At 37.6% G+C, this 27237-nt stretch overlaps 1 protein-coding gene across 1 annotated transcript in view; it reads right to left on the bottom strand.

Annotated features, from left to right (window-relative positions):
- Positions 1–6920: 6920 nt before the first annotated feature.
- The window catches only part of POLN (DNA polymerase nu), a 92897-nt gene continuing 72580 nt past the window's right edge, over positions 6921–27237 (bottom strand). Inside the window, exons 22-24 of the mRNA XM_051619176.1 lie at positions 17638–17705; positions 8715–8776; positions 6921–6989 (exon numbers count right to left, since the gene is read on the bottom strand). Coding sequence (XP_051475136.1) covers positions 6921–6989; positions 8715–8776; positions 17638–17705 — 199 coding nt within the window. The remainder of the gene's footprint in view (positions 6990–8714; positions 8777–17637; positions 17706–27237) is intronic.

Genomic DNA, 27237 nt, shown 5'->3' with positions numbered 1-27237 from the left:
TTCATATTCCTGCGTTAAAATCCTTTTGAATTATAAACCTATTGGCCATAGGATTTAAAGCAAGATTTAAATTCTACAAATATAATATAAACAAGACTCAGAAGCTTTCCAGAAAAGAAAGACATGACTCATTATCAGAAAATATTTGTTTTGTTGTGCAGTTATAAATGTCTGAACAATGATTGGCCCAAACTGGAGGGGTAAGGTGAATTAAAGTGGTGACTACAAACCTGACTACCAGGGAATGGAAAGTGTTAAGGAATATGGAGACTGCCAGGAAAAGGTTATGGTTTAGGTCACATATGAAACAAAGTGAAAGAACTAAAAGAAATTCAGCTTGAAAAAAAAACTCATGTATCACAAGCCATAGTACCAGAAGCAGCACAGCACAGTACAGAATTTGACCAAAACACAACACTTTTCTAAGATTATCTAAACTACCAAGGCCCCAGGGGAAGATATTGACTTCTACCAGCTCAAGTGTTACAAAAGCTCATTATAGTTAAAGGAAAACCTCCCTGGGAAGCTTATTTAGCTTAACATCATAGTTCAAGTGAATGGACAGGAAGATAAACAGAGATGGAGATTGCTGGCAGGCAAGTAGGGTGGTCCAGCTTTCAAACTGCTGCAGAATTTAATCATAACAAAGAAATTAAGTTCTTACAGGTGTACTTCACTGTAGTTTGGAGTCAATCATCAATATGAGCTGGCTTTGGGTTTAAAAGCTTCAAGTTAAAAAAGAGAAGGAAAACAAATTTCTGGCAGTCCTGAGGAAAGTTCCCTGCTTCACCACACCAGATACCAACAAGGCATTTGGGATAAATCAGCAATGAACTAATTTCTGGGCTCAGCTGAATGTGGACTAATGGATCAGTGCAAAGATGCCAAGGTAATCCAGGGAGATATTTAATTTTGCCTCAACCAATTCTGTACAGAAATGCAGTCTAACAGCAGCAGCCACTTGTGGGGAGAAAGGAGGTTTATTCTCAGGAGTCTGTAAGTATAGTTCTCTGCTTAACACACAAATTGGAAAATGGGATTGTCATCTGATGCATGACACTTGGGAATAATTAGACGTGAGAAACTCAGTGTGCACAGCAGGTGAAGCTGCCAAAAAATGAAAGGGGGGAAAAAAAACAGAGAGAATTTCAGCAGTCAGGTTTTGATACTGTGGAAAAACGGATCACAAAACACACAACTACAGTAAAACTAGGGTTAGCCAAAACATAGGCTCCAAAATGCCATATGTGTCATGTCAAATGGTAGGGGAAAGCAAGCTGAGGGCACACAGGTTAGAGGTAGAAGGATAAGCAACTTTTTTTTTTAACTTGTGGACAATAGTGAGATTTTTACTACCAATAATAATTGTCTCTATGAAGTGCATGGGAAAGGTTGGCAATGGATTAAATTATCAGTGTAGATAGCAAAAGGTGAGGAAGGAAGAATCTAAAAATTTTCAACTAATTAGCCTTGAATGGAGAAGGTGACATGGAAAAAATGCAACAAAAATGTGTACACGTTGGCTGAAGTTGGACCTCCAGAATTCAAAACATGAGCAGAGAGGATAAAAAATTGTCTGAATTTACAGTGGGATAATAAAGATTCACATGATAACATGAGAGGGTCTTACAAAAAAGGGTGGTAGAAGTGCACTTCAAAGACATCTCATGAGAACCAGCTGATTGTAGGCTGTGGTTTTCAGGATGGGGAAGCTTCCCAGGAAGGCAAAGACAGAACATGATTGAAACTTATTTTAAATCCCAGAGACACCCTGCCTACTAAAACTATTGCAGAACAGCAGAAATAAGAACTGATTCTTTTCCACTCCCTGAATGTTTCTGACAACCTGCTAATATCAAACGGAGTATGCCAGCCAAAAGTGAACCCATGAGCCAGGGAACATAGTAAATGCTGGCAAAGAATAAGCAACACAGGTGGGAAGGAGGAATGAAATCCCAAAACATTTCTGGGGCTTCTTCTGGAACAGCACTGCATACTTTAATGTGGTACAGCAGAATATCTGAAGAGAATTCCTGGCTGTCTTTCAACCAGATGCCTGCTGTTGGCCAACTGAAGAATGACAGAAGATCACAGAAACATTCAGGTTGGATGGGACTTCAGGAGGTCTCTAGTCCAACCTCCTGTTCAAAGTAGGGTGAGCTATGAGGTCAAGACCAGCTTTTTATCCAATCTGGTCTTCTAATGAAGAAGAGACATTTTAGGCCACTGAGGAAATACCTCAGGAAGGCATAATACCATCTTCACCCCATTGTTTGGCCTCCTTTTCAAATGAGATTAAACCAGAAAATGATACATCAGGTTCTGAGGACTCCCAAAAAAGAAACTAGTTTACTTTTAAGGGCTTTTTCATAATAACGACCAAGAACAAAAGGTGTCCTGGATGCCCTAGAGACTCATTCTCTTAATAAACTTGCAGTTTTCAAAAACTGAGAGGGCTATTTCCCCCTTCATGTTTAAAACATCCTGCTCACATAAAATCAGAGACCAGTGTTTTAGCTATGGTTACTATCAAGTTGGACCAAGATTCAAGATCAAAGTCCTGTTGTTCCACAGTGGTATGTGGGTATTAAAAGATTCAAGTCCTGAGCAGATAGGCATGTTCCACTCCTCACAGACACTGAGTTAAAGTGTTTCCAAATAGTGTTCCTTCCCCATGGCTCTTACAAGGCAAACAAAGAAATTTACAGATGATCTAAGTGAATATTCAGGCCACAAAAGACACAACTGAAATTAAACCCAGAGACACAAATCAGTTCAAAAGGGGTTATTACAGTGTTCAGAGAATCAATAATGAAATTTCTGCCCGCAAAAGATAATGGAAGCAAAGCAGAGACAGCCATTCCCCTCTCACCATCTCTTCTGTCATCTCCCACACTCATTGATCAGTACTTTTGTAGGGTTCTCCACTTCTAACAGAAGTTTTGTTTCTTGCTCTCCCAGTATCTCTTCATAGGCTGTGAGAAAAAGAGAACAATTTTAGAGATCAAATTGAGAGTTTTAAAGATTGAAAAGGGCTCTTATGATTGCTCCTGCTCCAACCTACCCATGTTTTATGCTCCCTTTCACACAGAACCAAAATCATTTGAAAAGTTGGTAATTTATTAGAATCAGGATCTTAAGTTCCCTGGTGTGAAATTATTGTGCCACGCAAAAGGAATTCCTGGTGGGCATCAAATAGCGAATATTTCCACTCATATTTATTTTGAAGGAAATTTGTGGTCAGGACTGGCCTTGCTTCCTTACAATGGCTCTTTAGATTCAGGCATGCTGCAGGGTAGCTTGCCTAGGGTTTGGAAAAACTTCACTGCTACACATAGATCAGCACAAAAGTGTGGTAAAACTGATGCCTTGTCCAGAGGACCCTGTTGGGAAATGAATTCCAAATACTACCCTATCTCAGGCAGCTTGTTCAAGGAAATGACTGCTATGCTAAAGAGATATATACTTCTTCAAGTACAACATTTGCAAAATAAAACTGCTTCCAAAACTTATATTGCCACACAGGATGGCAGGCAATGGGAATGGACTGCAAAGTAAAAGAAATTGTCCCAAACACTCAGCACTCTTCTCAATATTGTGATCTTATAAGTTAAAAACTGAGGAACTTTGAAGCCAAAGCATCCCAAGCGAGGTCTAAGAAATCACAGCATCATAGAATCATAGAATATGCTGAGTTGGAAGGGACCCATCAGGATCATTGAGTCCATCTCCTGTCCCTGTGTAGGGCACCCCAAGAATCACACCATGTGCCTGAGAGCATCATCCAAATGCTTCTTGAACTCAGGCAGGCTTGGTGCTGTGACCACTTCCCTGGGGAGCTGGTTCCAGTGCTCAGCCACCCTCTGGGTGAAAAACCTTTTCCTGATATCCAACCTAAACCTCCTCTGATTCAGCTTCCTGCCATTTCCCCAAGTCCTGTCATTGGTCACAGGAGTGAAGAGATCAGGACTTGCCCCATCTCTTCCCCTCACAAGAGGAAGCCCTGGACTGCAATGAGATCACCCCTCAGCCTCCTCTTCTCCAAGCTGAATAATCCAAGTGACCTCAGCTGCTCCTCATAAGTCGTCCCTTCCAAACCCATCACCATCCTCGTGGCTCTCCTTTGGATGCTCTCCAATAGCTTGATTTTCTTTTTATATTGTGGTGCCCAAAACTGCACGCAGAACTCCAGGTGAGGCCACACCAGTGCAGAGCAGAGCAGGACAATCACGTCCCTTGACCAGCTGGCAACGCTCTGTTTGCTGCACCCCAGGACATGGTTGGCCCTCCTAGCTGCCAGGGCACACCCCCAGGTACCTCCCCACCACACTGCTCTCCAGCCACTCGTTCCCCAGTCTGTACTGACCACCAGGGTTGCTCCATCCCAGGTCTAGAATCCAGCACTTGCCCTTGTTAAACTTCATGTGTTCCGATAAATGTCATGCCCCACAAAATCTGTACCTTAACACGATAGCACAAGGCAGGTAGTGGAGACTAGATACTCATCTGGCTATCTGAAGAGAACAGAACCAAAAGATCAGAGAACACATCCCAGTATTTGTAATTCCTAGTACAGCAGACATGGTTGCATGTACACCCAAGAGCTCTAGTCTCCACCTAGCTGTGCCATAAATCTTTATATGCTCATTCACTCCCAGGCTGCACTTAGAAGGAAACAGATTTTCTTCACTGGAGAATCCAAACATTGGAAAGATAAAGTTCATGGTGTGCATCCTGCAAGTTGCAGGGACACAGACTGCACCAAGTCTTGAGATCTTAGTCCTCAATAATCCTCCAAAAGTATGCCAGTTTGCCTTCTGCCCTCACACCAGTGTATGCAGAATGAACCTTGGACATGTGATAAAGTGGTGCCCTTACTGCTTGGTTCTCTTCCTTTTGTTAGCTTACTCTGGAAATTTAAAACCAGGAAGTTGTAAAAGCAGAAGGGGCAAACCTGGTGTCCAGAGGAGCTCACAGTCCCTCTCTAGAGAGGAACACAAGAAGAACAAAATATTAGCTTTGCCCACTGTATGACAACCTATGCGAAGTGCATGCATCAGGGGAACTGTGACTGACAGTCTTTGGCAAGGGCTGTGTTTTTTCTGTATGATGACCTCTGCATTTCTGTAGCTTCACATTTGAACAAATGTCAATTCACAAGACAAGATCAAGGTTCTTTACGTTCTTACCTGTGTGTTTGGTTTTTGTTAGGCTGAAGGGTATGTCTAGTATGACTTAGGACCTGAAAAAATACGCTCTCTAGTTTAAAAGTATGCAGCCTAAGAAACATACACAAGGTGGAAATCAGCTGGGAAGTGTACAAAAAAAAAGTCAACTTATTTCAAATAGTAGTAAGGTTAGAAATACAGCCTTAAAGAAGCAAGGCTTAATTAGCACAGGCCTCCTCAAAACAGGTCTTCAAGAAGAGTGAAACAGATGAGAGAGGAGAACATTTCACACTTACTCAGTGCCACTGCAAACACAGAAAGCTTGAATATGGCAAAAGTAGATGAAAATTTGTGCAAACCCTTCTCTGTTGAAAAAGGCTTGCAGGACCTGGTACAGTGTCCCAACCACGTAGGCTGGACTCCCCCAGCCAAAGAGTTGACCCCAGTTAATATGTAGAAAGTTCTGACTTTGTTTACATGACCACTGCTTATTTTTTATGTATAATAATAAATTTTTAGAAACTACAGACTTCAGCTGTTGGGTTACATGTGATTAATATGCAACATAATAAAACAATGGTTAATAGTTTAATGCTTTTAAGTGCAATGCAAAATTGTTTAATTTAATTATACAAATTAAAATTGCTTAAAAATCTCTGTAACTATACACAATTAAAATTTAAATTATATTACTTAAATTAATATACTATAGTATGTTATACTACTTTTATCATTTGAGATCTAATACTGAAACACACTGAACACCTCTTAAAAAGTTTTGTGCTAGACTTTAACTTCTCAATAATTAGTAGACTTTCAGGACAGTTTCATATTCCACAAGCATGGAGACAGAATTTGGCAACCAGTAATGTTACATAACAAGTTTGATTAAAGACTAAAATCTACAGAAAACCAAAATATCAATAACAAATCCAAACATTAAAGTAGAAGCCTGAATCCTGAAAAGTACAAGGCGGAATTCTGAAATTTATCTAAACAGTATTTAGCATTAAATCAGTAATAAAAAGAATAGATTAGGCAAAACTATAAACCTCCTTGAAAGTATGCTAGGGCTACCGTGTACAAACTGAGTTTGAAATCAGTTGAATTGACAACAATCTGGTTATTTTTAATGCATTTAGGCATCCAGTTTTGTTTACCCGTTTTCCTTCTAAATTCTGTGCATAAACAAAGGTGGGAACTCTTAACTTTCAAAGAAATGTCCACCTCTCTTTTTCTAAGTGTTTGAAACATGACATTTAATATGTGATAAAGCCAAGCAGCTGCCTTCTACTGACAAATCATAAAAGGAGCTGAACCCAACAGTTAAGCACTTGCTGATACAGTTCAAACAGTGTCTTTCTAATGCCAGATTAGAAGTATTTTTACACAAGCACTCTGCAAAATATTGAACATTTAAGTCTAAACATCCATCTAACTCAAATACATTTGCCCTGTTCCCAAAGGGTTAATATCGTCTTGCTTCATTTCTTACATCTAGTAATTTAGCTGGGAACAAAAGCAGCTCCCTGCTGGTTACCTTGGCTAAAGGAAACACAATGAACTGGTAAAAACCAGTTTTATCTCACTGCTGTTGCCTAGGGCTACAGACAAAATGAAGTAAAAAAATTCACGAGCAGAGTATTAGGTGCTTATGAAAGATCCAGCAGCGCTGTTGCCTAGTGATGCAGCGAGGAATCGGCGCAGGCCAATGAGGTGTGCGGGTGCTGAATAACAGCCCCCATGACTGCTTCACATCTCCTGCCATTCTGTCATACACCCCCATGATTTCCCTGTGGTAAGAATAACTTTCAAGGGAACCTGTTAGGGGGAAAAAAAAAAATAAAATAAAAAATGAAAATTTAAATAAACAAACAAACACCTCGCATGTAGCAGGATTACTGTTTTTGCTTTTCCCTTTGGATGTTGATACCACTCTAGATTAGATGCTTACCCCATAGGAAATGTTCTTCAGCTCTCTTAATACTTCATAATCACTCAAATTTTGATTAAAATACCTTAACAATTAAGACTAACATTCGGTTTTGAAATTGCAAGTACATGTTACTGATGTTCAAGGAATATGCTGAAACAAAATTAATCTTATTGCACTTTTTGAAAGAGCTACAAAATCAGAGCACTTATAATCAGTACTTTGTCAGTTATGCATAAAGACACTAGTTTCTTTTACATCCACTTTGCCAGTTCTGGGGTATTTTTGTTGTTGTTTTGATTTTATTCTCGTTTGTTTTGCAGTTACTGGTGCTCTGTTACACAGTAGGTTTTCTGACATGAAAGCTGCCTCATTAGCAAGGACTATATTTTGGAAAAGAAGCTACTTCAAAGATGAAGCATCCTTTTCCTCAAAGAATAAAAAGAAATCTCTCTCCATTAAGACTATACGAGTGCTCTACTTTAGTGACATTTTTCCTCCTTATTAAAAAGTAATGTCCACATTAACAGAGCACATAATACATATTTAGTTGAAGCAAGAGTGCTGAAGGAGAGCAGGAGCATTTCACAAAAATCTTTTTATCTTCCACATCTCTGATCCTAAAAGACACATTCTTACTGTATAGAAGGGTAAACAACATGAACAAAATCACAGAACTTTTTTTAAAAGATCACTCTCAACTTCTCTGAGATCAAGCTGTTGGTACTTTATGTTTTCTATCTGGCCTCTGCCATCAATCCATTCATGATGCTTCAGAGGCAGATGAAGTATCTTCATGATGCATGTAGTCTAATGTGCCGCAGGAGCAGAAGTATGTAATGATTTCTGCAGTAGTTTGCTCAGGAAAAGGAGACCAAAACAAGGGTAATAAAACATGTATCTCCAAATATTTCTGCTGCCTATTAAAATGTCCTAATCTGAATACTCCAGACAAGCACCAGTTGCCCAAGAATGTTTTCCTTTTCATCCACTAAAATGTAGTTGTGGTTTAAGAGAGAACTCCTCACAGGAACAACATATTGAATCTATTTGCTAATGCATCAAGATGAATTTGTCCATGCTATGATAGTAAACACCCCAGACAGAGGTGAAAGAAACTCTTCTGTGTCCCATTTTGTCCATAGGTCATTAAAACTTTCTGACAGTGGTCAGTCTGAAATATGTAAGACTAAATTTATCTTTTGCTCATGTGACTCTGAATGCTCTTACTAACCATGTAGACATTTGTCTTTATTAGAAACATATTTAATTCTCAATATTTTATTTGATGGCAATTGCTTCCTCAGGCATAGTATGAACTATGCTGTCTGACAAAGTTGCCTAAAACAATCTCCTAAAACTATCAGAGAACTATACTGTTGCCATTCACTTTATATACCATCAATAATGTGAATATTTTAATGAGCCATTCAGCAGCATGAGTGCCAGGTGTCTAATACTGTCATTAACAATATTCAGATGCAGTATACTTTGAAAAACAGTCTTCCTTCTTTTTTTAAAGAATTTGTAACAAAAGAAGCTAGGCAAGCACAGGTGTACAATGTAAGCAAAGTATGCCTGAGATGGTAATGGAAATTCAGAATTGTCTCTACCTTCAGTGGCACTTCCAAGGCTGTGGTTTGCTGCAAGGACTCCATTGTTCTTTTCACCAGTGCTGTAAGGTAAATTTGAAAACATGCAGCTTTATTTTCCATGTTAGAACTGTTATATATGTATTTTTAAAAAATCACATGTTTCATATTCTGCTATGTAATACCTGCATTCCTACATCAAAAATACTTTAGCCATTTACCAGTTTTCAGGGGTTTTTTTAAGTTAAATTTTATCTGTTGTGGAAGGTTCAATTCCTTATTTTAAATAGAATTTTAGAGTGACATTTGGAGAACTATTTAAGTTATATATCCCCTAAGTACAGAAGTACAGCACTAATACATTTTTTTAATGTATAAAGGTACAGCAATTCTGAGTGCTGTATTTCTTAGCTTCCAAGTTCAGTATTCTTAACTATATGTTTGGTGACATTTTATATATTTTTATTTTCTTGTGTGGCCATAAAACTCAACATTAAAAAAGCTAGAAAAAAAAAAAAAAAAAAACAACAGAAATCCGAACTGTCTAAAATATCTTAGACCCTGATCTTTTTACTTTGAAGAATAAGTTTTTGAAAAAATTACCTGTGGGATAATGGAGCTATCAAGAATCTAAACAATTAAACTTCAGTATGAATTATGCAACTTAACAACTCATCATGTCATAACACTATGCTTAGTGATATTGTGAAAATGCATCTATAATTATTCCAAACCAATCATCTGGGACCAGATTTGTCGTCCTTGGTCATGCCAATTAGTCTTTTGCTTGACCAAGATTGCTGTTGCAACACAACGTGGTTTTAATAAAAATCAAAGAGAAATTCAATGGATAAATGGCTTTTAAAAAAGAAGTAACTTTTGACCAGTGAAAGTGAAATAGGAAAACGAGGCAGCCCCAGAACAAAAGTTACTGAGTAATTTCCATTGCTCTGGCAGGATGACTGACTAAATAATGTGTCATCATGTGCCTTACCAAATTGAGAAATATCAGAGTATTCAATACACAGTGATAATTGCTAAACCACTTGGTCACTTAGAAGCTTTCTTTGAAGTTATCCCTTGATGCACATCACTGCTCTTTTCCAGCTGAGGTTAAAGGAGCCACAAGAACTCTTAAGAAGCTGTGCATGGTTGCTGCTCTGGCTGCTGCCAAAACCTTCTCTAACGATGCCAGTGATGTTTTGTGTCACATCTGTGACACTGAGGCTGGCTGGATAACAATGATGAGGATAACTAGCTTCTCCTGGATCAGAAGTGGAGTGCTGAGACCAGGCTGGCTCGCTCAGACTTGTGTACTAACGAGCTGTCATAAGATTTCCCATGAAGTCCAAATTATGCAGTAACTCAAAAGATCAGTGGCTGAAGTGCCAAGGCTGAGGAAACGGAGACGTTTGTTGACAGATCTGTGTACAGCTACACCGATGTATTCGCTTCATGTTACATTTGAGGTAGTTTATGGTCCAGCGTAGGACACAGAGTCATTTTTGGAGAGCAGAAACAAACAAAACAACTGCAGATTGTGAAAGGGGAAGTGCTGGCCTAAATAATTACCCATTTAAAATTTAGTCCAAGTCAACACAACTATTAATAGCAAAGTGTTGCACTGCCTCCGTCTTGAGAAGCCCGCTCTGAATTTGAAGAAGCTGCCAGCCTGGGGAGGTCAGCAATGCAGCAGACGTTGGGGCACTCCAACCAGGTGGCATGTCTTCAGAAGGCAAAGTGGGTTGCCAGGCAGTCCCTGAGCAAACATTTTTCCATCAGTAAGCTCCCCACCAGGCAAGGACTGCACACAGCTTTTGTGAGAGCACAGCATCTGGATTCTGCACTTCTCATGCAGAATCACTCAGCTCTCCAAGTTCCACCAAAGCACTTATGAACAATCTAAGGGCACACTCAGCTCTGTGCAACCTCACATTTGTTGAGCTTTTAGACAAATAAAGAGCATTAGGGTAATAAGAGGAATAGGCCTTTTTGATAAAAAAAGAGCTCCAATGGACAACAAAAGAGGGAGCATGAGTCAGCAGCATTGATCCATGGCTGAAAGATGGGAGTGGTATGATAAAAGGTGCTGTCTGCATATGCACTGAGTTAGACCAGTTTCCTCCCTAGTTCTCTAGACCTCTGAATATTACCAGCTCCCTCCCATATAACTCTTATCTCCCAAAGGGGATTCACAATGGCAGCAATGATTGCAACATGTTTCTCTGCTAGTTCACACAGTTTTCACTTTAAAGTATCTGGCACAATCAGAATTCTGCTGCATCCTTAACTGCTCTTAATTTTAAAAAGCAGCAATTAAAGCGGCCACATAAGTGAAGAAACCTAATGGTTCCTCATTCACTTTGACAGCCCATTAAAAGCTTCTCCATGGGTTGGTTCCATTTTCTTCACTGTTTTTTTTCTGTGCCAGAAAAAAAACAAACCTGTTTTTTGCCCTGCTCTTTTTCTCATGTCACACTGACTTTTCCATCTCTTCCCAGAGTTTAGTGGGTGGCATAGTAAAACCATTCATTTCAAGCAATCTGAGGTTGCTTTGCCTGGATTGCAGCCTTATGAAATCATCCCTTTGAAAGTATCCAAAAGATTTACCTACATCTACCTCACAACAGATTTTTACTGAAATAGTAAATATATAACGATAACAGAAATATCAAGAGAAAGCAGCTGGATTACCATTCCTGTTCAGCAGTCTGCTAAGACAGTGAAGAGTGAAGAAGAAAACATTTTAACTAAATGCTTTGCACAAAAAGAAATAGGTAAACTGGCTGAATACACTTAGGATGGAAATTTAAAGTTCTAGATTTTGGAGACATGAAATTCTGGAACAGTCTCGCAGTGGGAGTAAATTTTTTAATAATTTATAAAATATATAATTTATAACAAAGGAATGTGCTATGTGACTGCAGGAGAGATTCCCTCTAGTCCTATGTGTCTAATACCTGGTTCTCCTGCTCCTCTCAAATCTCTTTCAAAATTTCCTCTTTCTCAAGGCTCAAAATAAACAATCCAGGGATACACAACTGTATCTCCTTTATTTCATATACACTATAGAGTGTGGACACTTAGAAAAGCAATCACAATGTTTAAACAGATCTCTATTTACCACTCTTAATTTTTTGTTTATTTCCTAAGACTTAAATTGGAGGGTTTTGGGGTAATGAGTATTTCTGTTCAGTCAAGAATCAGGTATATCTAGGACACCTAAATTATTAATTATAAAATGTTCCTTTGCAGGCAGTTACATACTGCAATGGCATCTGTAAAATGCTGTTCTCTCAACCTTTGCAATTTATCTCTCAAACCCCAGAGTCAGCAATTATAGGATCTGCTGATTATGCTCACCCCGGAATCTTTTCTAAGTGCTAAGTATGTCATGTTAAAATATTATGTATAAAAAAATAAACAAATGGTGGCAGTGAAGTGAAGAGATCATAGATGAACTGAAATTTTAACATACATTTTAACATACATTTGATTTTCTTGATACAGGCCAGAATAAATACACTTACTGAAAGTGTGGTGAACAGGAGCAAAGACAAGACACGCATGAGGAACTAAAGCTTATTTGTCCCTATCAAACTGAAGACATTTTTCAAGCTCTTTCACCTATGAAATTATGACTCCAGAAACATGTAAAACCTGGCCAGACGTCTGATACATGGAATAGGGATTTTTGCAAATTGAAAGCTGTCTGGAGGCATCTTTAACTTACGCACCAGTGTTCTACAAATTAGAAAACGTCACTGCCTCGTGATGACCAGCTCATTCTTTTGTTCTTCTGCTACTTGAGTGCCCTTCTGAACATGTGCACTCTTTTATGCAGCTGCCTTAGTACCCATTAAGTGGGAAATTGTATCACAATAAACTGAAATTCTATGGAATTTTTTACGAGTCAAAAAGCTGTATTGGCAGATTAAAAAAAAAATCTAAGACATTGGTTTTCAGGTAGTAATAATCTTAATTATCTGAATATAACAATAAACAGGCATAGCTTATTCTGTTTGGGTTGGTTGTAGTTTTTTTTTCTTAGACTGGCCCTTTTGCTTCTCACACTTTAAGTATTTCAGCTGAAATATTTTATACCTGGTAAAATATTTTAAACTGGTATTAAAATGTCTGTTTTACATGTACCAAATATCAGAATGGATGCAGAAATTAACTTTGTTAATTCTATCAATATGTGTGATTATAAGTTAGTTCTAAAAAAAACATACTTGAAAATTGCCCTAGTGCAATGTGAGATTGAACAGTCCCACACAAAGTACTGGAAAATATTTCTACAAAAAAATGTTATTTCAAGTAAAAAGTGTCTTTCATTTAATTCTGCTTCTCACTAATGGATGCATTTAAGAAAGCATAGTGACAAGGAATAATCCACAGTAATCACTAGGGCCAAAGTTCCCCTTTCAAATACATCAGGTATATATGGCATTCACATCAGAAGCCAGAACTTAACAGTTGTAATGATGAGGATCCCTGTACTGTAAAAAAGAAATGATTCTGCATTTTTTCACCCCAAAGTGTATTCCTCTTTTTAGCAGTAATTTATTCCGATAAATCCAAGGGCAAAGAGGCATTTCAAGCAGGGTGTGGAGAGGCAGTCTCAGAAACAGTCTCCACAAGATGAAAAATTGGGTTCTGCAACTCCTGAATGCTCTTCCAGGGTCCCTAGACAGACTCATAGTTTCATCTGGGGACAGTCTGTCTACCTGATCACACAGACTTCAGAACTCAGAGATGCTGAGCCCTCTCAGATCCAAGAGCCCAGTTTTTGGCATTCCCAAAATATCACCTGCCTTTCTGTTTCCTGGGTTGCTGGAGAACTCAGGATGTGAGGAAGCCAGACAGGGAAGCTGGCAAGAAATCAGGCAGATTATTGATGGTAAAACTGACAGTCTCCTGCCAAAACGAAAGCAATTTCTGCCAAATGTTTTAATTTTATCTTTCCAGGCACCCTCTAACAGAAAATGAGGGTTTCTGAAAAGCTCTTCTGCTGTCTTGTTCTTGCCCTAAACAGAGAATTGAGGCAAATACTATGCTTTCTTCTGTTTGAAGAAGGCATTATTCATAGAATCATACACTCCTAGAATGGTTTGTTTGTTGTCTAATTCCAAACTCCCTGCATGGGCAGGGACACCTCCCAGTAGATCAGGTTGCTCCAAGGCCCTTCTAATCTGGCCTAAATCTTCCAAAATACTAACTTAATATTAACTTATATGCAGCATTTCATACAAAAGTATATATTAGAAAAAAAGAATACCTTATTGCTTGCTCCTTCTTCATAAAATTAAAATATTTTAAATTATCTGTTTGGTATAGATTATTAGGTGCACTATAAATTTGATTTCTGTACTGAAAAATACCAAAAATTCTTATTTTGGCTTATGAAATCCTAAGCAGGAGTAGAGAAAGCATCAGCACTATGACTGCCTTGTGGCAATTCTCAGCTTCCACTCAGGAGATTCCAAGAAGCAAATAGGCATTTTAATGTTGTAAAATAACACAAAAGAGGCACTTCTGTAAGGGAAATGCTGCTGGGAGGGCTTATGTTCTGCACTATGATCTAATGGAAAAATTAATATTCACCTTTATGTTCTTAATTTATATATCTGAAAAGTATTTTAAGATTTCATATCCATTCTGCAAATAAGAAAACTGACATAAATTTGCTGTTGCTTTCCTGAAAAAGTAGAGCAGAAGCATGACTGGAATCTGAATGCAAACACTCTGAATAGCAGGCCAGTGCTTCTTGGATCACACCAAATGCAGGAGCCTGACACAGCTCTGAGCTACAGTCCATTAAAACCATCAAACACTCCTTAGTTTTAAGTCCACATCTTTCCCTTTACTGGGCTTTGTGACTGTACAACTGAGATTTCTCTCCAGATCATTAAGCTGCAGGCTGTAATCTGCAAGTCAGCAGATCCTGTAACTTATAGTTTCTGAATGACCAAAAACTCATGAGATATGCAAAGAAAAAGCTGACAGCTAAAGAATATTGGCAAGTAACAGTAGGAAGAGTAAGGACCTAAAAGAGAAAGAACTTTGGGTAAAGGAGTGAAAACCATATTTGGACCTTCAAAGCACTAAAGTGAATTGGGAACATACGTACTCCTGACACTCCTTCATTGGTTTAAAATTCAAATATCTAATTTGTTACTGCACTGAGCAGCTCCCAAAATAATTGGAAAATATTAGAAGAAAAGATACCTCCTGTTTAGTTTCTTCTGAAAAGAATCTAGGTCAACTGCTCTCAGACTGCTCTGTGATGTGTACCAAAGCTGTTCACACCATGGACTCACAACAGAAAGATCTGCTTCACCAGTCATGCTGCTGACTGGAAGTTACAGGCTGATTCAGGTGCACCCTCTCTCTGCCTGTTCAGATCAAGCAAAATCCTCTCTCATGACACTGAAGGAAGAGCCATTTCAGTCCCTTTTAAGACAACTTGGGTTAGTTCTTTTGTCAGTAGTAGAACTGTTTGCAAAACACACAATCACAGAAAGGCTGAGGTTGGAAGGGACCTCTGGAGCTCATCTGGTCCAACCCCACTGCTCAAACAGAGCCATCTAGAACCAGCTGCCCAGGATCATGTCCAAGTAGCTTCTGAGTATCTCCAAGGATGGAGACTTCACAACCTCTCTGAGCAACTTTTGCCAGTTGCTTGATCACACTCATGGTTAAAAAGTGTTTCCTGATGTTCAGAGGGAACCTTCTGTTTTTCTATTTGTGCCTGTTGCCTCTGGTCTTGCCACTGGCCACCAGTGGAAAGAGCCTGGCTCCAGTTCCTACGTCCCTTCCCTTCAGGTATGGATATACATTAATAAGACCTTCCTGAACCTTCACTTCTCCAGGCTGAGCAGCCCCAGCTCTCTCAGCCTTTCCTCATAAAATGCTCCAGTCCCTTCATTGTCTTTGTGGCCCTTCAGTGGACTCTCTACACCAGGTCCATGGCTCTCTTGCACTGGGGAGCACAGAACTGGATGCAGTACTTCGGGTAGGTCTCATGAGAGATGAATAAAAGGGAAGGAAATAAATGAATGAAGAAGGAAACTAATGTCTTAGGGTGGTCTTTAGTGTTAAGGAAAAGACATTTTGTCACTCTTCTGTTCTGAGGCAACTAAGTATATCTGAAGTTACTGCAACAGAGAGTTTTCTTTTTTCCTTTGCCTCTCCGGGCAAAGTAGGGACAAACCTAAAAATCACTCTTCAATCAGGAGAATCAAACAAGCTTCCATCTTGAACACTCAAGCTTGGCAGCCTATGTTAGGTTTGATGGCAATTTGCAAGGTATCTCAGGCCTCTAGACTGCCTAGGTCTATTTCCTAAAGATCATCTTAGCAATTTTAATTACATGGTGATAGCTTTGAAGCAGAACAAGGAATTTACAAGTCTATTTGTTCTGTACACTGAAGCAAGATGTGGAGCTATGTGAACTAGTTGCACTGTGGTGTGCAGAGCAGATAACTTGAGTATTTGAAATGGACTCTTTTTGTCTTTTCAGAAAAGAGACTCTAGTCATCATGTTTATATAGTGGGATAATTTACTTCTGTGATTCATATGGTAGCTAGAGGTCTTTTATATTATACTGAAAAAAATATTGATTTTCCTGTATTTACTACAAACTCATACTAGTTACAGAGTTCAGAATTTGACACGATGAGGGCAGAATCTATGATTTTCTATATGTATAAGCAACCATAAATAATTTTTATCTTTTGGGTATAATTTTAGCTTTACACTTAATGCAAATGGATGTAAAATAGGCTAATAAAAATTGTTCTGTGCTATCTTACAGATCTCATTCAATATACTATACTTTCTAACTCTGAAACACTTTCAGATATCGGTCTTTTCTGAGATGCCACAATCTCTGATAAATTGTATAGGGGTTTTTTTTTTAATTTAAACTAGATTTGACCTCTTGTCTTTAGAGGTCAAATGTTAATATAGTAACCTGATTTGTTACAATGCCCTCAATATATTGAACTTAAATATTTCCCAGGTTCTTTGTTTTGATTAGATGGAGGTTTAATGTTCTCATTATGAACGAATACTCACAAGAGGGATCAGTGATGAAATGAGACTTAACACAGCAAATTGTACTGTTAAAATTAATGCAACACAGGAAGGTGAAATTAATTTTTTCTTAGATGCTTAGGTTATAATGCAATATATTTCTAGCTTGTAATGCAGCATGTTTCTTGTATTGGTTCATTTAAAATATTTGTGACATTAAGCCAATTGTTTTAGCTAAAGGTATTGCTGAGCTTCAAATTGGACCAGTTTGTGAATAAATGTTTGGTGCCTACAGAAAAAATTGCACTACCTACTAGAGAAGAGACCCAACAGCTTCCTATGTGCCCTCATTTGCTAGCTAAATTTGTACCAGATGCTCAGAAAAACCCTGGCTTAGGAAATGATGTCTGGAAGTAAGCCACATGAGAGGATAAAAATGTAAGCAGGAACTTCTACTAACCCTTAACCTTGAAAGTTCCATCATAAAGCTCTCTTTTTTATAAAAAAGCAGTAAAATAACTTAGAAATTACAGTACATTATACTCTTACATTGAGAATTTTGTACTTCTTTATGTAACACGGCCCAGTCATGAGTATTGAGGAAGCTACTTTCCAAGCCCTTCTTTTCAAGTTGGTTTATTTCTTTCTGAATCCCATTTAAACCTTGGAGAAAGTATTATTATTTAGCTTTACAGGATTCACACATTGGATGAGGGAATCTTGAGAAGAAAACTAAATACAAATAAGCATGTTGATGAACTCCAGATGAGGATTATATCCCATTTTAACTAGCTTAATTATGAGAATCAATGTGCTTCTTCTTGTTACATTAATTCTTTATCCTCTGAGAAATCACAGTTTACAGGGATTTCAAAGGGGGTAGATGAGAAAGATTTTATTTACCTGAAAATTCCTGGATTTGAGAATCTTCTACTTCAAACAACAACTCATCATGAATCTGGGCAATTAACCTGAAAAATTTCAGATAATATATGCAAGAAATTTTATCAGCGCTTTCCATTCATATAATCAATTCTTTGTCACATGTACAATGGCTATTTTAAAGTGAAAACAAACACCCTCAAAAAATGAAAACTTCATTAATGGAGTTAAAAGGATTGCCACTCCACATATTCTGAAAACATAATGGTCATGGTCATAAACCCAAACTGCTAGCTTATAAATGCCACTCAGGGATTTGATGAAGTGACAAGGTATTACTTAAAAACCAACGTAATTTGCAGAAAATGGCAACAGTTTATAGAGGCAGGCTATGTTTAGTTAAGATAGCTTGTTTTTCTCAAGTTGAGCTGGAATAAATGTGGTTGCAAATGGGTGCTTTTACTAACACAAATTAGGTCAATAGTAAGAGTGCTTGGCTCACTGGTATACCAAACTTAACTCTTAGTATGGGGTTGGCCAGTGACTTGAGTCCTTTCCAGGAGATAACTTTCACTTAAGTGCAGAGTAGGTGTGCTCATGCTGCCAAACAAGAGGATAGAAGAATGAAAATGTAGGCACAGACACACAACCTAATCTGTTGCCTCTGCTATCAGGACAGATGCCCTCATACGAACAGAGTGTACAGCTGGAAGCAGTGACATCTTGAAACCCATGCACTTCCACATACCTGGGCTCTTCAGTCAGAGCTGTTTTGTAATTAATTTAAACTGCTGCTTTGTTTTTCACTTTGTCTGTATTAGTTCTATATAGACAGGTCTCTTGCATATGGACTGTGAGTTAATTGTTCAGTGCTTACAGGAGTAGAACCCTAAACTGTTGGTTTGGGTGCAAAACTACTTTCACTATGGAAATAAGAAAGGTATTTGGTTGAATCAGGTTTAAGGCAGAATAGAGCTAAACTAGCACCTGTGCTCCCTGAGTGTAGCTCTCAGGAAGGAAAAATACTGTGCATCTGATTAGACCAAATTCCTACTAGATTTATTTTAATACTTCTTTAATAATTGCAGCTGGGAGTCTAAGTCATGAAACTGTACCACATATTTCCAAATTGCTTTGCCATTTGTATATAACATTTAAATTAATGCCCATTGTAGATTTATAACCTAACAGTTATTTGAGTAAATAAATAGTTCTTTACAAAAGGCTGAACCATCACTATGGTTACTACTTGTAACTTTTCACAGCTTTCAGGAAAATATCCTAAGATAGTTTCACACTGCCTTAAATTACAATGTGACATTGACTAACAGTGTGGTGAGCTCTAATAATAGATCTTAAATTATTAGTCACTTACAACACAGTCAGAAGCAGAGTGAAACAGATTAACATATTTCTAACAGAAAATTGGGACACAGGATCCAAAAAGAAACAAAGGAAAACATCAGGATCATCTGTAGCAAAGAGAATCACAAAACCTTACAATTTCTAATGAAAGTAAATTATCTAAGCCAAGGGACTCCTCATAATCATTGAAATGACATGTAAAAAGATACAAATTAGAAGGAACTGTGAACATTAAAACCTTTGAATGTACTTTGAAGCAATGAAATACCTGAAAATAATGTAATTGATCAAAATCAGTGCAATAAAAATGTGATAGACTGGTTGTTATTTGTAACAGAACAGTGTCTCGTGCCTTCAGGCTTAGAGTATGATAAATTCTGAATATTTCTAGAATTATCATAGACTTTGGTAAGGAAAAGTCCTTTCTTAGAAGAACTTACCCTATAAATTTAAAATTTTATCATAAATCTATCAGGATTTAGGAAGAGAGGAAAAATAATTGGATATTCAAAACCACGTAGCATTGGGTCAATGGATCACCTCATCTCTGCACTAAAAGTAAAGCCGAGTTCAGGAGGAATGGGTCTGAAAGATCATCATTGCTACCTTATGTGACTCAGAAAACATGCGGAAGCAATGTAAACTGAACTCAAAATTCCTGTCTAAACAGCATGATAGACCTTACACAACTCTACATGCTCCATCCAGCTCATCTACTGACAGCAGCACGGCTGTTTTAGTTTGGTTCTCCACCTGAGCTAAAGAACCCTGTTTCTCAGTGCTCCTAATCCTGAATAGCACACCCTGCAGGCTTGGTTATGTTGCCAGTCTACCGAGGAACTGCACAGCAGTGCAGAATTACACCTACCTACCCTATCTTCAACATCTAGTGGTTCATTTGAACCTCAGGACAATATTCTGTCTGATAAAACACAGAACTAGCAGTTAGCCTTGCAGAGTCTCTTTGTAGTGCTGTTGCTTTCCTGCTGAGCAATGCACTTCCAGTTAGAAAATGGAGATTGTGTCTGTCTCAGAAATGTGAAATGTAAGAAATAAGTATTTCTAGTACAGATCTATTTTCAAATGGAAGATATTACATAATTTTTCATTAATGCTAAACATTATTCCTTAGCATGATCCTGAGAAGTGAAACAGTGCACATTACTTCATTCTTAGTTTTCATCAAACAAGTTGGATTTCCTTTTATGATTTTTTATCTCTTTCTTACCCATCCTGCATTTACTTCATAGGTTCTACTCTTTCAGGTTTACAGCATAAGGCCACCTGTATTTTTTCAGGGTTGTCAGAGTAATAACATTCACATGCAATCTGCTGTTTCACAGCAGGAGTCATTCAATTTGATATCAATACAGATGAAAGAAAAATCAAAGCAATTAATACATTCAAAATGTATAGCTTTCCCCGTTCCCATGCATGCACACACCTACCCATTACACACCTTGACTAAAAGAAGTTTGAAAAATAAAACCCTATACTTTTCCTTAGTAACTTAATTGAATGATCTTCACTTTGAAGGAATATTGAAATAGCCAGCTTTTCTCATTGCCTCTTGCTAAATTACAGACTGCAAACCAGGCAGAGACTAGTATTTTTGTTTATCTACAGAGTATAAGAATGTCTTTGATTTACAAGCTAATATTTTATTAACTGTTTTCTTGATTGCCTGCAGGTCAGGCATCATTTTTGATGAGTACACACATGATACTACCTGAGAGGAGGTTGTGGTGAAGTGGGTGTTGGCCTCTTCTCCCTAGTGACCAGCAACAGGACAAGAGGAAATGGGGTCAAGTTGCACCAGTGGAGGTTCAGATTGGATATTAGGAAAAAATTCTTCACTGAAAGAGTGGAGAGGATTGGAACAGGCTGCCCAGGGAGGTGGTGGAGGCACCATCCCTGGAGGTGTTCAGAAAATGAGTGGATGTGGTGTTTTGGGAGACGGTTTAGTGGTTAGGGGTTTCAGGGCTGAAGGTTGGACTTGATCATCTTGAAGGTCTTTTTCAACCTTGATGATTCTATGATTTCTTTTACTGAGAAACGTGACCTATGTCTGAGTATGGCTCTGGTGTAGAATGAAGATAATGCTACAACCTGCACCTCTAAATGCATCAGTATTTCTGTAGTAGTTTAATGTGCCCAGCACACAATATCCTTCTTAAGCTATTATGCTGCATTATAGAACTTTATAAGGAAGATTTTTTTTTAATGCTCTTCAACACTACATTCATCTTTTTTCCAGTTTCCTATAAAACACAGAGACTAAACTTCTCAGGCCTTCAATAGATCCACCCATCAGCACTAAATGATATTATAGATTTATGATGATTTATGCCAAAACAAATTACACTGTTATCAAGAGATTGCTTTCATATGTTCAATTTATGAGGCCATATACTATTTGCCTCCTTATACTACATTTTTTTTCCTAGTACCAGGACAATTTGTCTAATTTAAGACCAAATTTGGATTTTGTTTGCTACTGTAAAGCACTATTCTCCATACCTGGGCCTCCCTGTTCTTATGTACAGAGCTGCAAGTTTTTCCATGACTGCTTCAAATGTTTTGCCTAGAAATAAATACACTATTGAACTAACTTCAATGAAACAGCTATCAACTTATTGGTGAGAAATTATATTTCTTGACCATTAAAAGAAACAACATTTTGTCTAGTGCAAATGGGAGTGCTGTGGCATGGCCTGCTGCACTCTATTGTAGGAATATACTGTAAATGAGGCCAGTGAAGGATAGGAAAAAAAAAATACAAGATCATCATAGTAATGTTTCTCAGAAGCTGGTTTTTAACACCCATACAGAGTGTTTCAGGCCACTAAAATATTTTAGTAAAAGGTGCTCAACCTAGTTAAATCCATGCTTCTTCTACAGCCAAGGGACTAAGTTAGGCTCTGACTAAGATGTTTTGAACTGGCATCTGGAAAAATCCAACTCTGCATTGACTTTGGGGGTCACCACCCCCTAAAGCAGCTGCCCTCATTGGATACCTGCTGAGAGACAGCAAACAGCCCTCTGCACATTTTTGTGATACATTTTTGTATCACCAAGGCAATTTTTTCTGCTGTTAACAACACATCCAAGACATAACATGGTCTAATTTTCTAGACTGGTGTGAACAAAGATAACACAAAATACAAACCACTAACGAATTCCTACAGACTAACTACAGGTTAATTTATTCCAGGCAATCTGGATCCACCAGATGCCCATTCCAGACCCCTCAATTCACTTCAGTCCAGGTTGCTTTCTCACTCACTTTGCTCATCATAGGCCCTGACACTCCCACAGGAGCTCTAACTAAGCACAGGCAGCAGGAAGGAAGGCAGTAAGACAGGCTGAGCCATAGGTGTATGGTGCTAAGTGTGTTGCTTAAACCATATCTGAGAGGAGCTCACGCATTACACCCAGCTGGCTGGTTTAAGAGTTTTAATAGAAAATACATTAAAATAAGGTTTAAAATTGGGTAAGGGGGAAAATCTTAAAAAAGAAGGTCCAACTATCAAGCATAATAAGGAATCAATGGCACCTTATTCTGACTAAGAACCAGGCTGAGAAGCCCAGATTTAAGTGGTTTTAAATTCCTCCTGTTGGTTAGCTCTGCATCTTCAGGGAAAAAGTGGTGTGGCACCATCAGGTTGTCTGATTCTGACCTAGAGTACTCAAGTGTAAAATTTCTATGAAAAACTACAAAATTTAGTTCTAATGTGAAGACATGCTGAGAATTAATCATAACCGAACAACAGATTTACTAAAGCCAAAGAATTCTGTTTGGAGAAGGAGAAAAAAAGATATGTTATGTGAAATCTATCATAGCTTATTTGTTTAAGTAAAAAATTCTAGTTAAAAAAAAAACCTATAATGCATTACTTAGGAGCATAGGACCAAGTTAACAGTTAAGTTTTTTAATAGGTACAATAAAAATGTATAAACATTCAAAAAGTTTCTAAAAGTACACTACTTTAAAGAGGGGATTAATTGTCACTTGGTAGCACAATAACTATTTAGAAATACTTCAAAAAATCAGTCATTTTCTATTCACACATGGTTTTCTTCTTATTTAAAAAAAGCACTATGTGCTGGATCATTTAAATTAATACCAGTTTCTGATACAATAGTATTAGATTCTATATCCCAAATATTAATATCCTTGTCTGTCATCCTATGTTATCTCCTTTTTTGATAAATATAATAATAATAATCCAACTAGTATCATCACATTTTTTCATTTTCAATTTAAAACCTGTAAATGCATAATGGGAGACTTAAAATTTGCAGACAGGAGAGGGCATAGTTAAAAGCTTTATATATAATGATAAGTTTAAAAAAATTCCCAAAAGAGCATAAAGGCTATTAAGTGGTTAGAAAAAAATGATAAAAAGAATAAGATATTTTGAAATCAGATAAATGGGGAAATATGAAAAAGAGTATATATAATAATAAATGGAAAGATATTTTATGATCTGGAACTGAAAATCAAGAACTTAAAGACTTTAAAATTTGAGAAATTAGTACTTAGTACATTCATATTTAATCAAACAAAATATTAGTTTATAAGGCATGTAATGAAACACATTGCCAGAAAAAGTCAGAATGGTTGCTCTTGTAAAAAACACTTGTCTGGATTTAGAAATTATAACATCCATGATTTTGGGGGAAGACTTTTAAATCTTCTCTTTCAGAACTTAAGACTTGCCCCCACCACCAGAGATGAAAATCTGCAGACAGGCTGTCCTACTATAGATCTTACACCTTCCTCCTGAAGCATCTGCTGCTGGCCACACTCCGTGATAATGGACCAGATGGGTGTTGAATCTAATTCTTCTTAGAAATCTCTATGTTCCCTACACTAAAACTCAAATAATTTGTTTTCTGATAGTACTAATACTACCAGTTATTTAATTGCATCACAGGTTCCCCAGGGAAGCAGAAAGAATGACTATTAAGTTGTCATGTAACTAAGGAACAAGGTTAAGATAATTTTGTAACAATCAGCAGATTTTTCAAGTTTCAATGATTTCTAATGTGGTAGTATAAAAGCTATAGCTTAAGTTATATCATACCTGCATGGATGTTACTTGCATCAAATTTAATCTACCTCTTTTAATGTTTTCATATCAAAGAGCAAGAAGATATTTTGACATTTTAACATTTCAACTACAAAATTTCAGCTAACTTCTGAAATTTGTTTTCTCAGGAGCTACATCATGAAGAGCAGGAAGCTGAACAGATGGTTAATTAAAGAGAATAGAATTTTTGCATGTACTCCAAGTGTTTTAAAACATACCAATCTGAAAGGTGACCTACAAAATGTTTTTATAAGCTAAAATTATGCATTTCTGTTGAACAACGCACATAAAGGAACACTGAAAAACATGCTACATCATTAATGTCCCTTTTGGACGTGATATTTAAGCATACTCAATATATTTAGGTCTAATATTCTCTAGAAAGAATAATAATTCTGACTTATTCTGGTTCCCTGTGCATGAAGTGTTCAGGTAACAGTTCCCCATCTTGTGGATCTGTGCAAAATACTGCTTTGAATGCTTGAGGAAAGTAATGATTTTGCTAAGTAACAGCATGCCTAGAAGTATAATGTTAGTTGGCCACTTTGGGAAGCAAAGAGCTACATGCTGGACTAGGACAGCAGCTGTGCAGAGCTCTCAGTAACTTCTGACACAGCAATGTGACCTAGGATGTTTCCTTCTGCCACTGAAACAAAGCCTATGTCTGTGATACAAATACATTCTTGTCCTCCCAAGCAGAATCAAAAGCTTATATCTTTTCCTTGTGATTCTATTTCTCTAGTATTGGGTTATAGATAAAAGCTGACAGTCTTATGGAGTTAATCCTTTAGAGCAGATCTGCAATCATATACTGGGAACTGTGGCCAGAGTACCAGAGCAATAAGCATTTACTTGAAAATCCTGGATAACTGCTACAGAAGAAACCTGAGTAAAACCAATTCTTTAATTCCTGAAGAAAGAGATAAAGAGCTGTAAGATTCATGCCCAGAATTAAAGAAACTCATCACACATAGCAGCAGCACTAAGCAGTCTACTGAAGGCATTTGGTTGAGGCTGCGATGTAATCAAGAAGCTGGTTTTATTAGAATGTCCTCTTGTATGAATCTGAGAAACTATAAGCAGTCAATTAAGTACTAATGCTGGAATCTCCACACACCCCATAAAAATGCCTCTAAGTTCTTGACTCTAACTAAAACTGAAGCCATTTCCAACAAACTATTCATTTGTGATTTATCACATGATATGTATCCGAAAAAATCCAGGTCACATAAGACAAGGCTTGTTCCTGGGAGGATTAGGGGTGTTTCTTACTAATGTAGCTATCTGTGTAGAAGTGAGCTGCATTTACAGTTCATCAACTCAGAAGATCATTTTGTTGATTAAAGTGTTTGTTCCTTCCCAAGACATATAAAGACATATAAACCTTCAACATCCACTGCTATTTAAAAGCAGCTGGGACCAAGAAAATAAGATTATGCTTTTTCTTCTTATTTACTGGTGGCTCCTCCTTTTCAGACCTTTCCTTTATATCTGGCTTGTTGCTGAACCTGTCTCTTTAACTAGGCTACAGTCACGCTGAGAAGTAAAGCTGTGTGTTTGTGGCACAGGTCCAGTGCTGAAGGAACAATAAAATGGTGAGAAAGCAGAATTGCTGAATTCACACCGAATTACTCAATAGTTCTGCAGACTCGTTAAATATAATTTGCATGTTGTTGGGATATTATCATTGTTAATGACTTTCTGAGAAGTCCATCTACTGCCAGGTAACATCAGTGCATCTTCAGCTTATGAAGTGATACTTTTTACAAGAATTGCTATAAGCAGCAATTCTTCCACAATTTGACAGCATCTTTCTTACGAAGCCTCCATGTATCTGCCACTGCAATGATGTTTTAAATGCTGAAAATAACTACAGCTGTCCATCCGTGTTCACAGAGTACCTTTCTGCTTACAGCAATTCCATAAATCTTTCTTTAAGCCACTACTGTATGCCTTGATCTCACTTCAGAAGTTTCTTTGCTATCATATGCCTGCAGGAAACACTGTGTGGACCTTCTGTGAATTGTATCAGACAGGTGAAACCTGGCACTTGAATAATTTATGTCAGCAGAACATCTTCAGTAAGTAACTTGGCCATCAGACACAGAACAGCATCTCCAAAAAGATGTAGGTAATATGGAAGAAGTCTGAATAAATAATTTTGATTACTCATCAGTGCAACACAAAATGCAGGGATGTTAACACTAATGCCAGTAGCTAACCCATACTACTGTCAGTTCCTTACCATATTTATTTCATTTAATGCTACTTTTTCCCATCTTTTTGTGAAATTATTTTAATAATTTAATTATTTTAAGTAATTTATTACCTTTTTATTGTCAACAGTGTAAGTTGCTAGGCTGGCATTTAAATTAAAAGATTAAGAAACACCTCAACTTCCAAATGCAGTATCATATGTGTAAAGCAATAACTGAAAATCTACTGACTGCTAGTCATATGAAAATGAAGCTTCACACTGTTGGGTCAGAGCTTGCTCACAGTGGAGAAGACAAAATTTTGAGTGTTAGCCACCACCTGGCTATGCCTTACAGGAGATTCTGTCTCCTGCTGCAAATGAGGGGTTCATAATCACCTCTAAAGCATATGTAAGAGATACTGCTCTTTGATGTGCTGTTCAAAGTGAAAACCTTGTTTCAAAAAATTAGAAGGTCTAACAGGAAAAAAAAAATGCTTACAAGAAGGTGAAGATAGAAGAAAAGGTAGTAGTGTGTTATCTTTGGAATGAATAAGGTCTGATGTGATGATAATAGAAGATTGATTATATTTCTTATTTTGGAAGAGCTACTCTGCATTCCAACTGTTACAGCAGCACCAATAATGTATACACTTCCTTTTAACAATATTTTTCAAAGCACTTTACAAAGGATCTTAGGATCATTACCCTGACTTGACTGATAAGAAAGGCAAGAAACAGAACAGTGAAAAGATAACTCACTGACCATCACCTGGCAGACAAGTGGAAATACAAATTTTCAAGTTTCAGTCTTACAGCCTTTTGGCAAGACTACAATGATGCTTTCAAATGCCTGAGCCACCTCCCAGCCAGGTGAGCATTCACAGGATTTATAAAGGTATTGAATGTGCTTTTCTGACAAGCCTGGCTTGTAAGGACCTACAGTCAATATGCCAGAGGGATGGG

This window comes from Apus apus, chromosome 4 (assembly GCF_020740795.1).
Source record: "Apus apus isolate bApuApu2 chromosome 4, bApuApu2.pri.cur, whole genome shotgun sequence".
NCBI lineage: Eukaryota > Metazoa > Chordata > Aves > Apodiformes > Apodidae > Apus > Apus apus.
The sequence above is the reverse complement of the archived record's forward strand: the minus strand, read 5'-3'. Positions and strand labels throughout refer to the sequence as shown.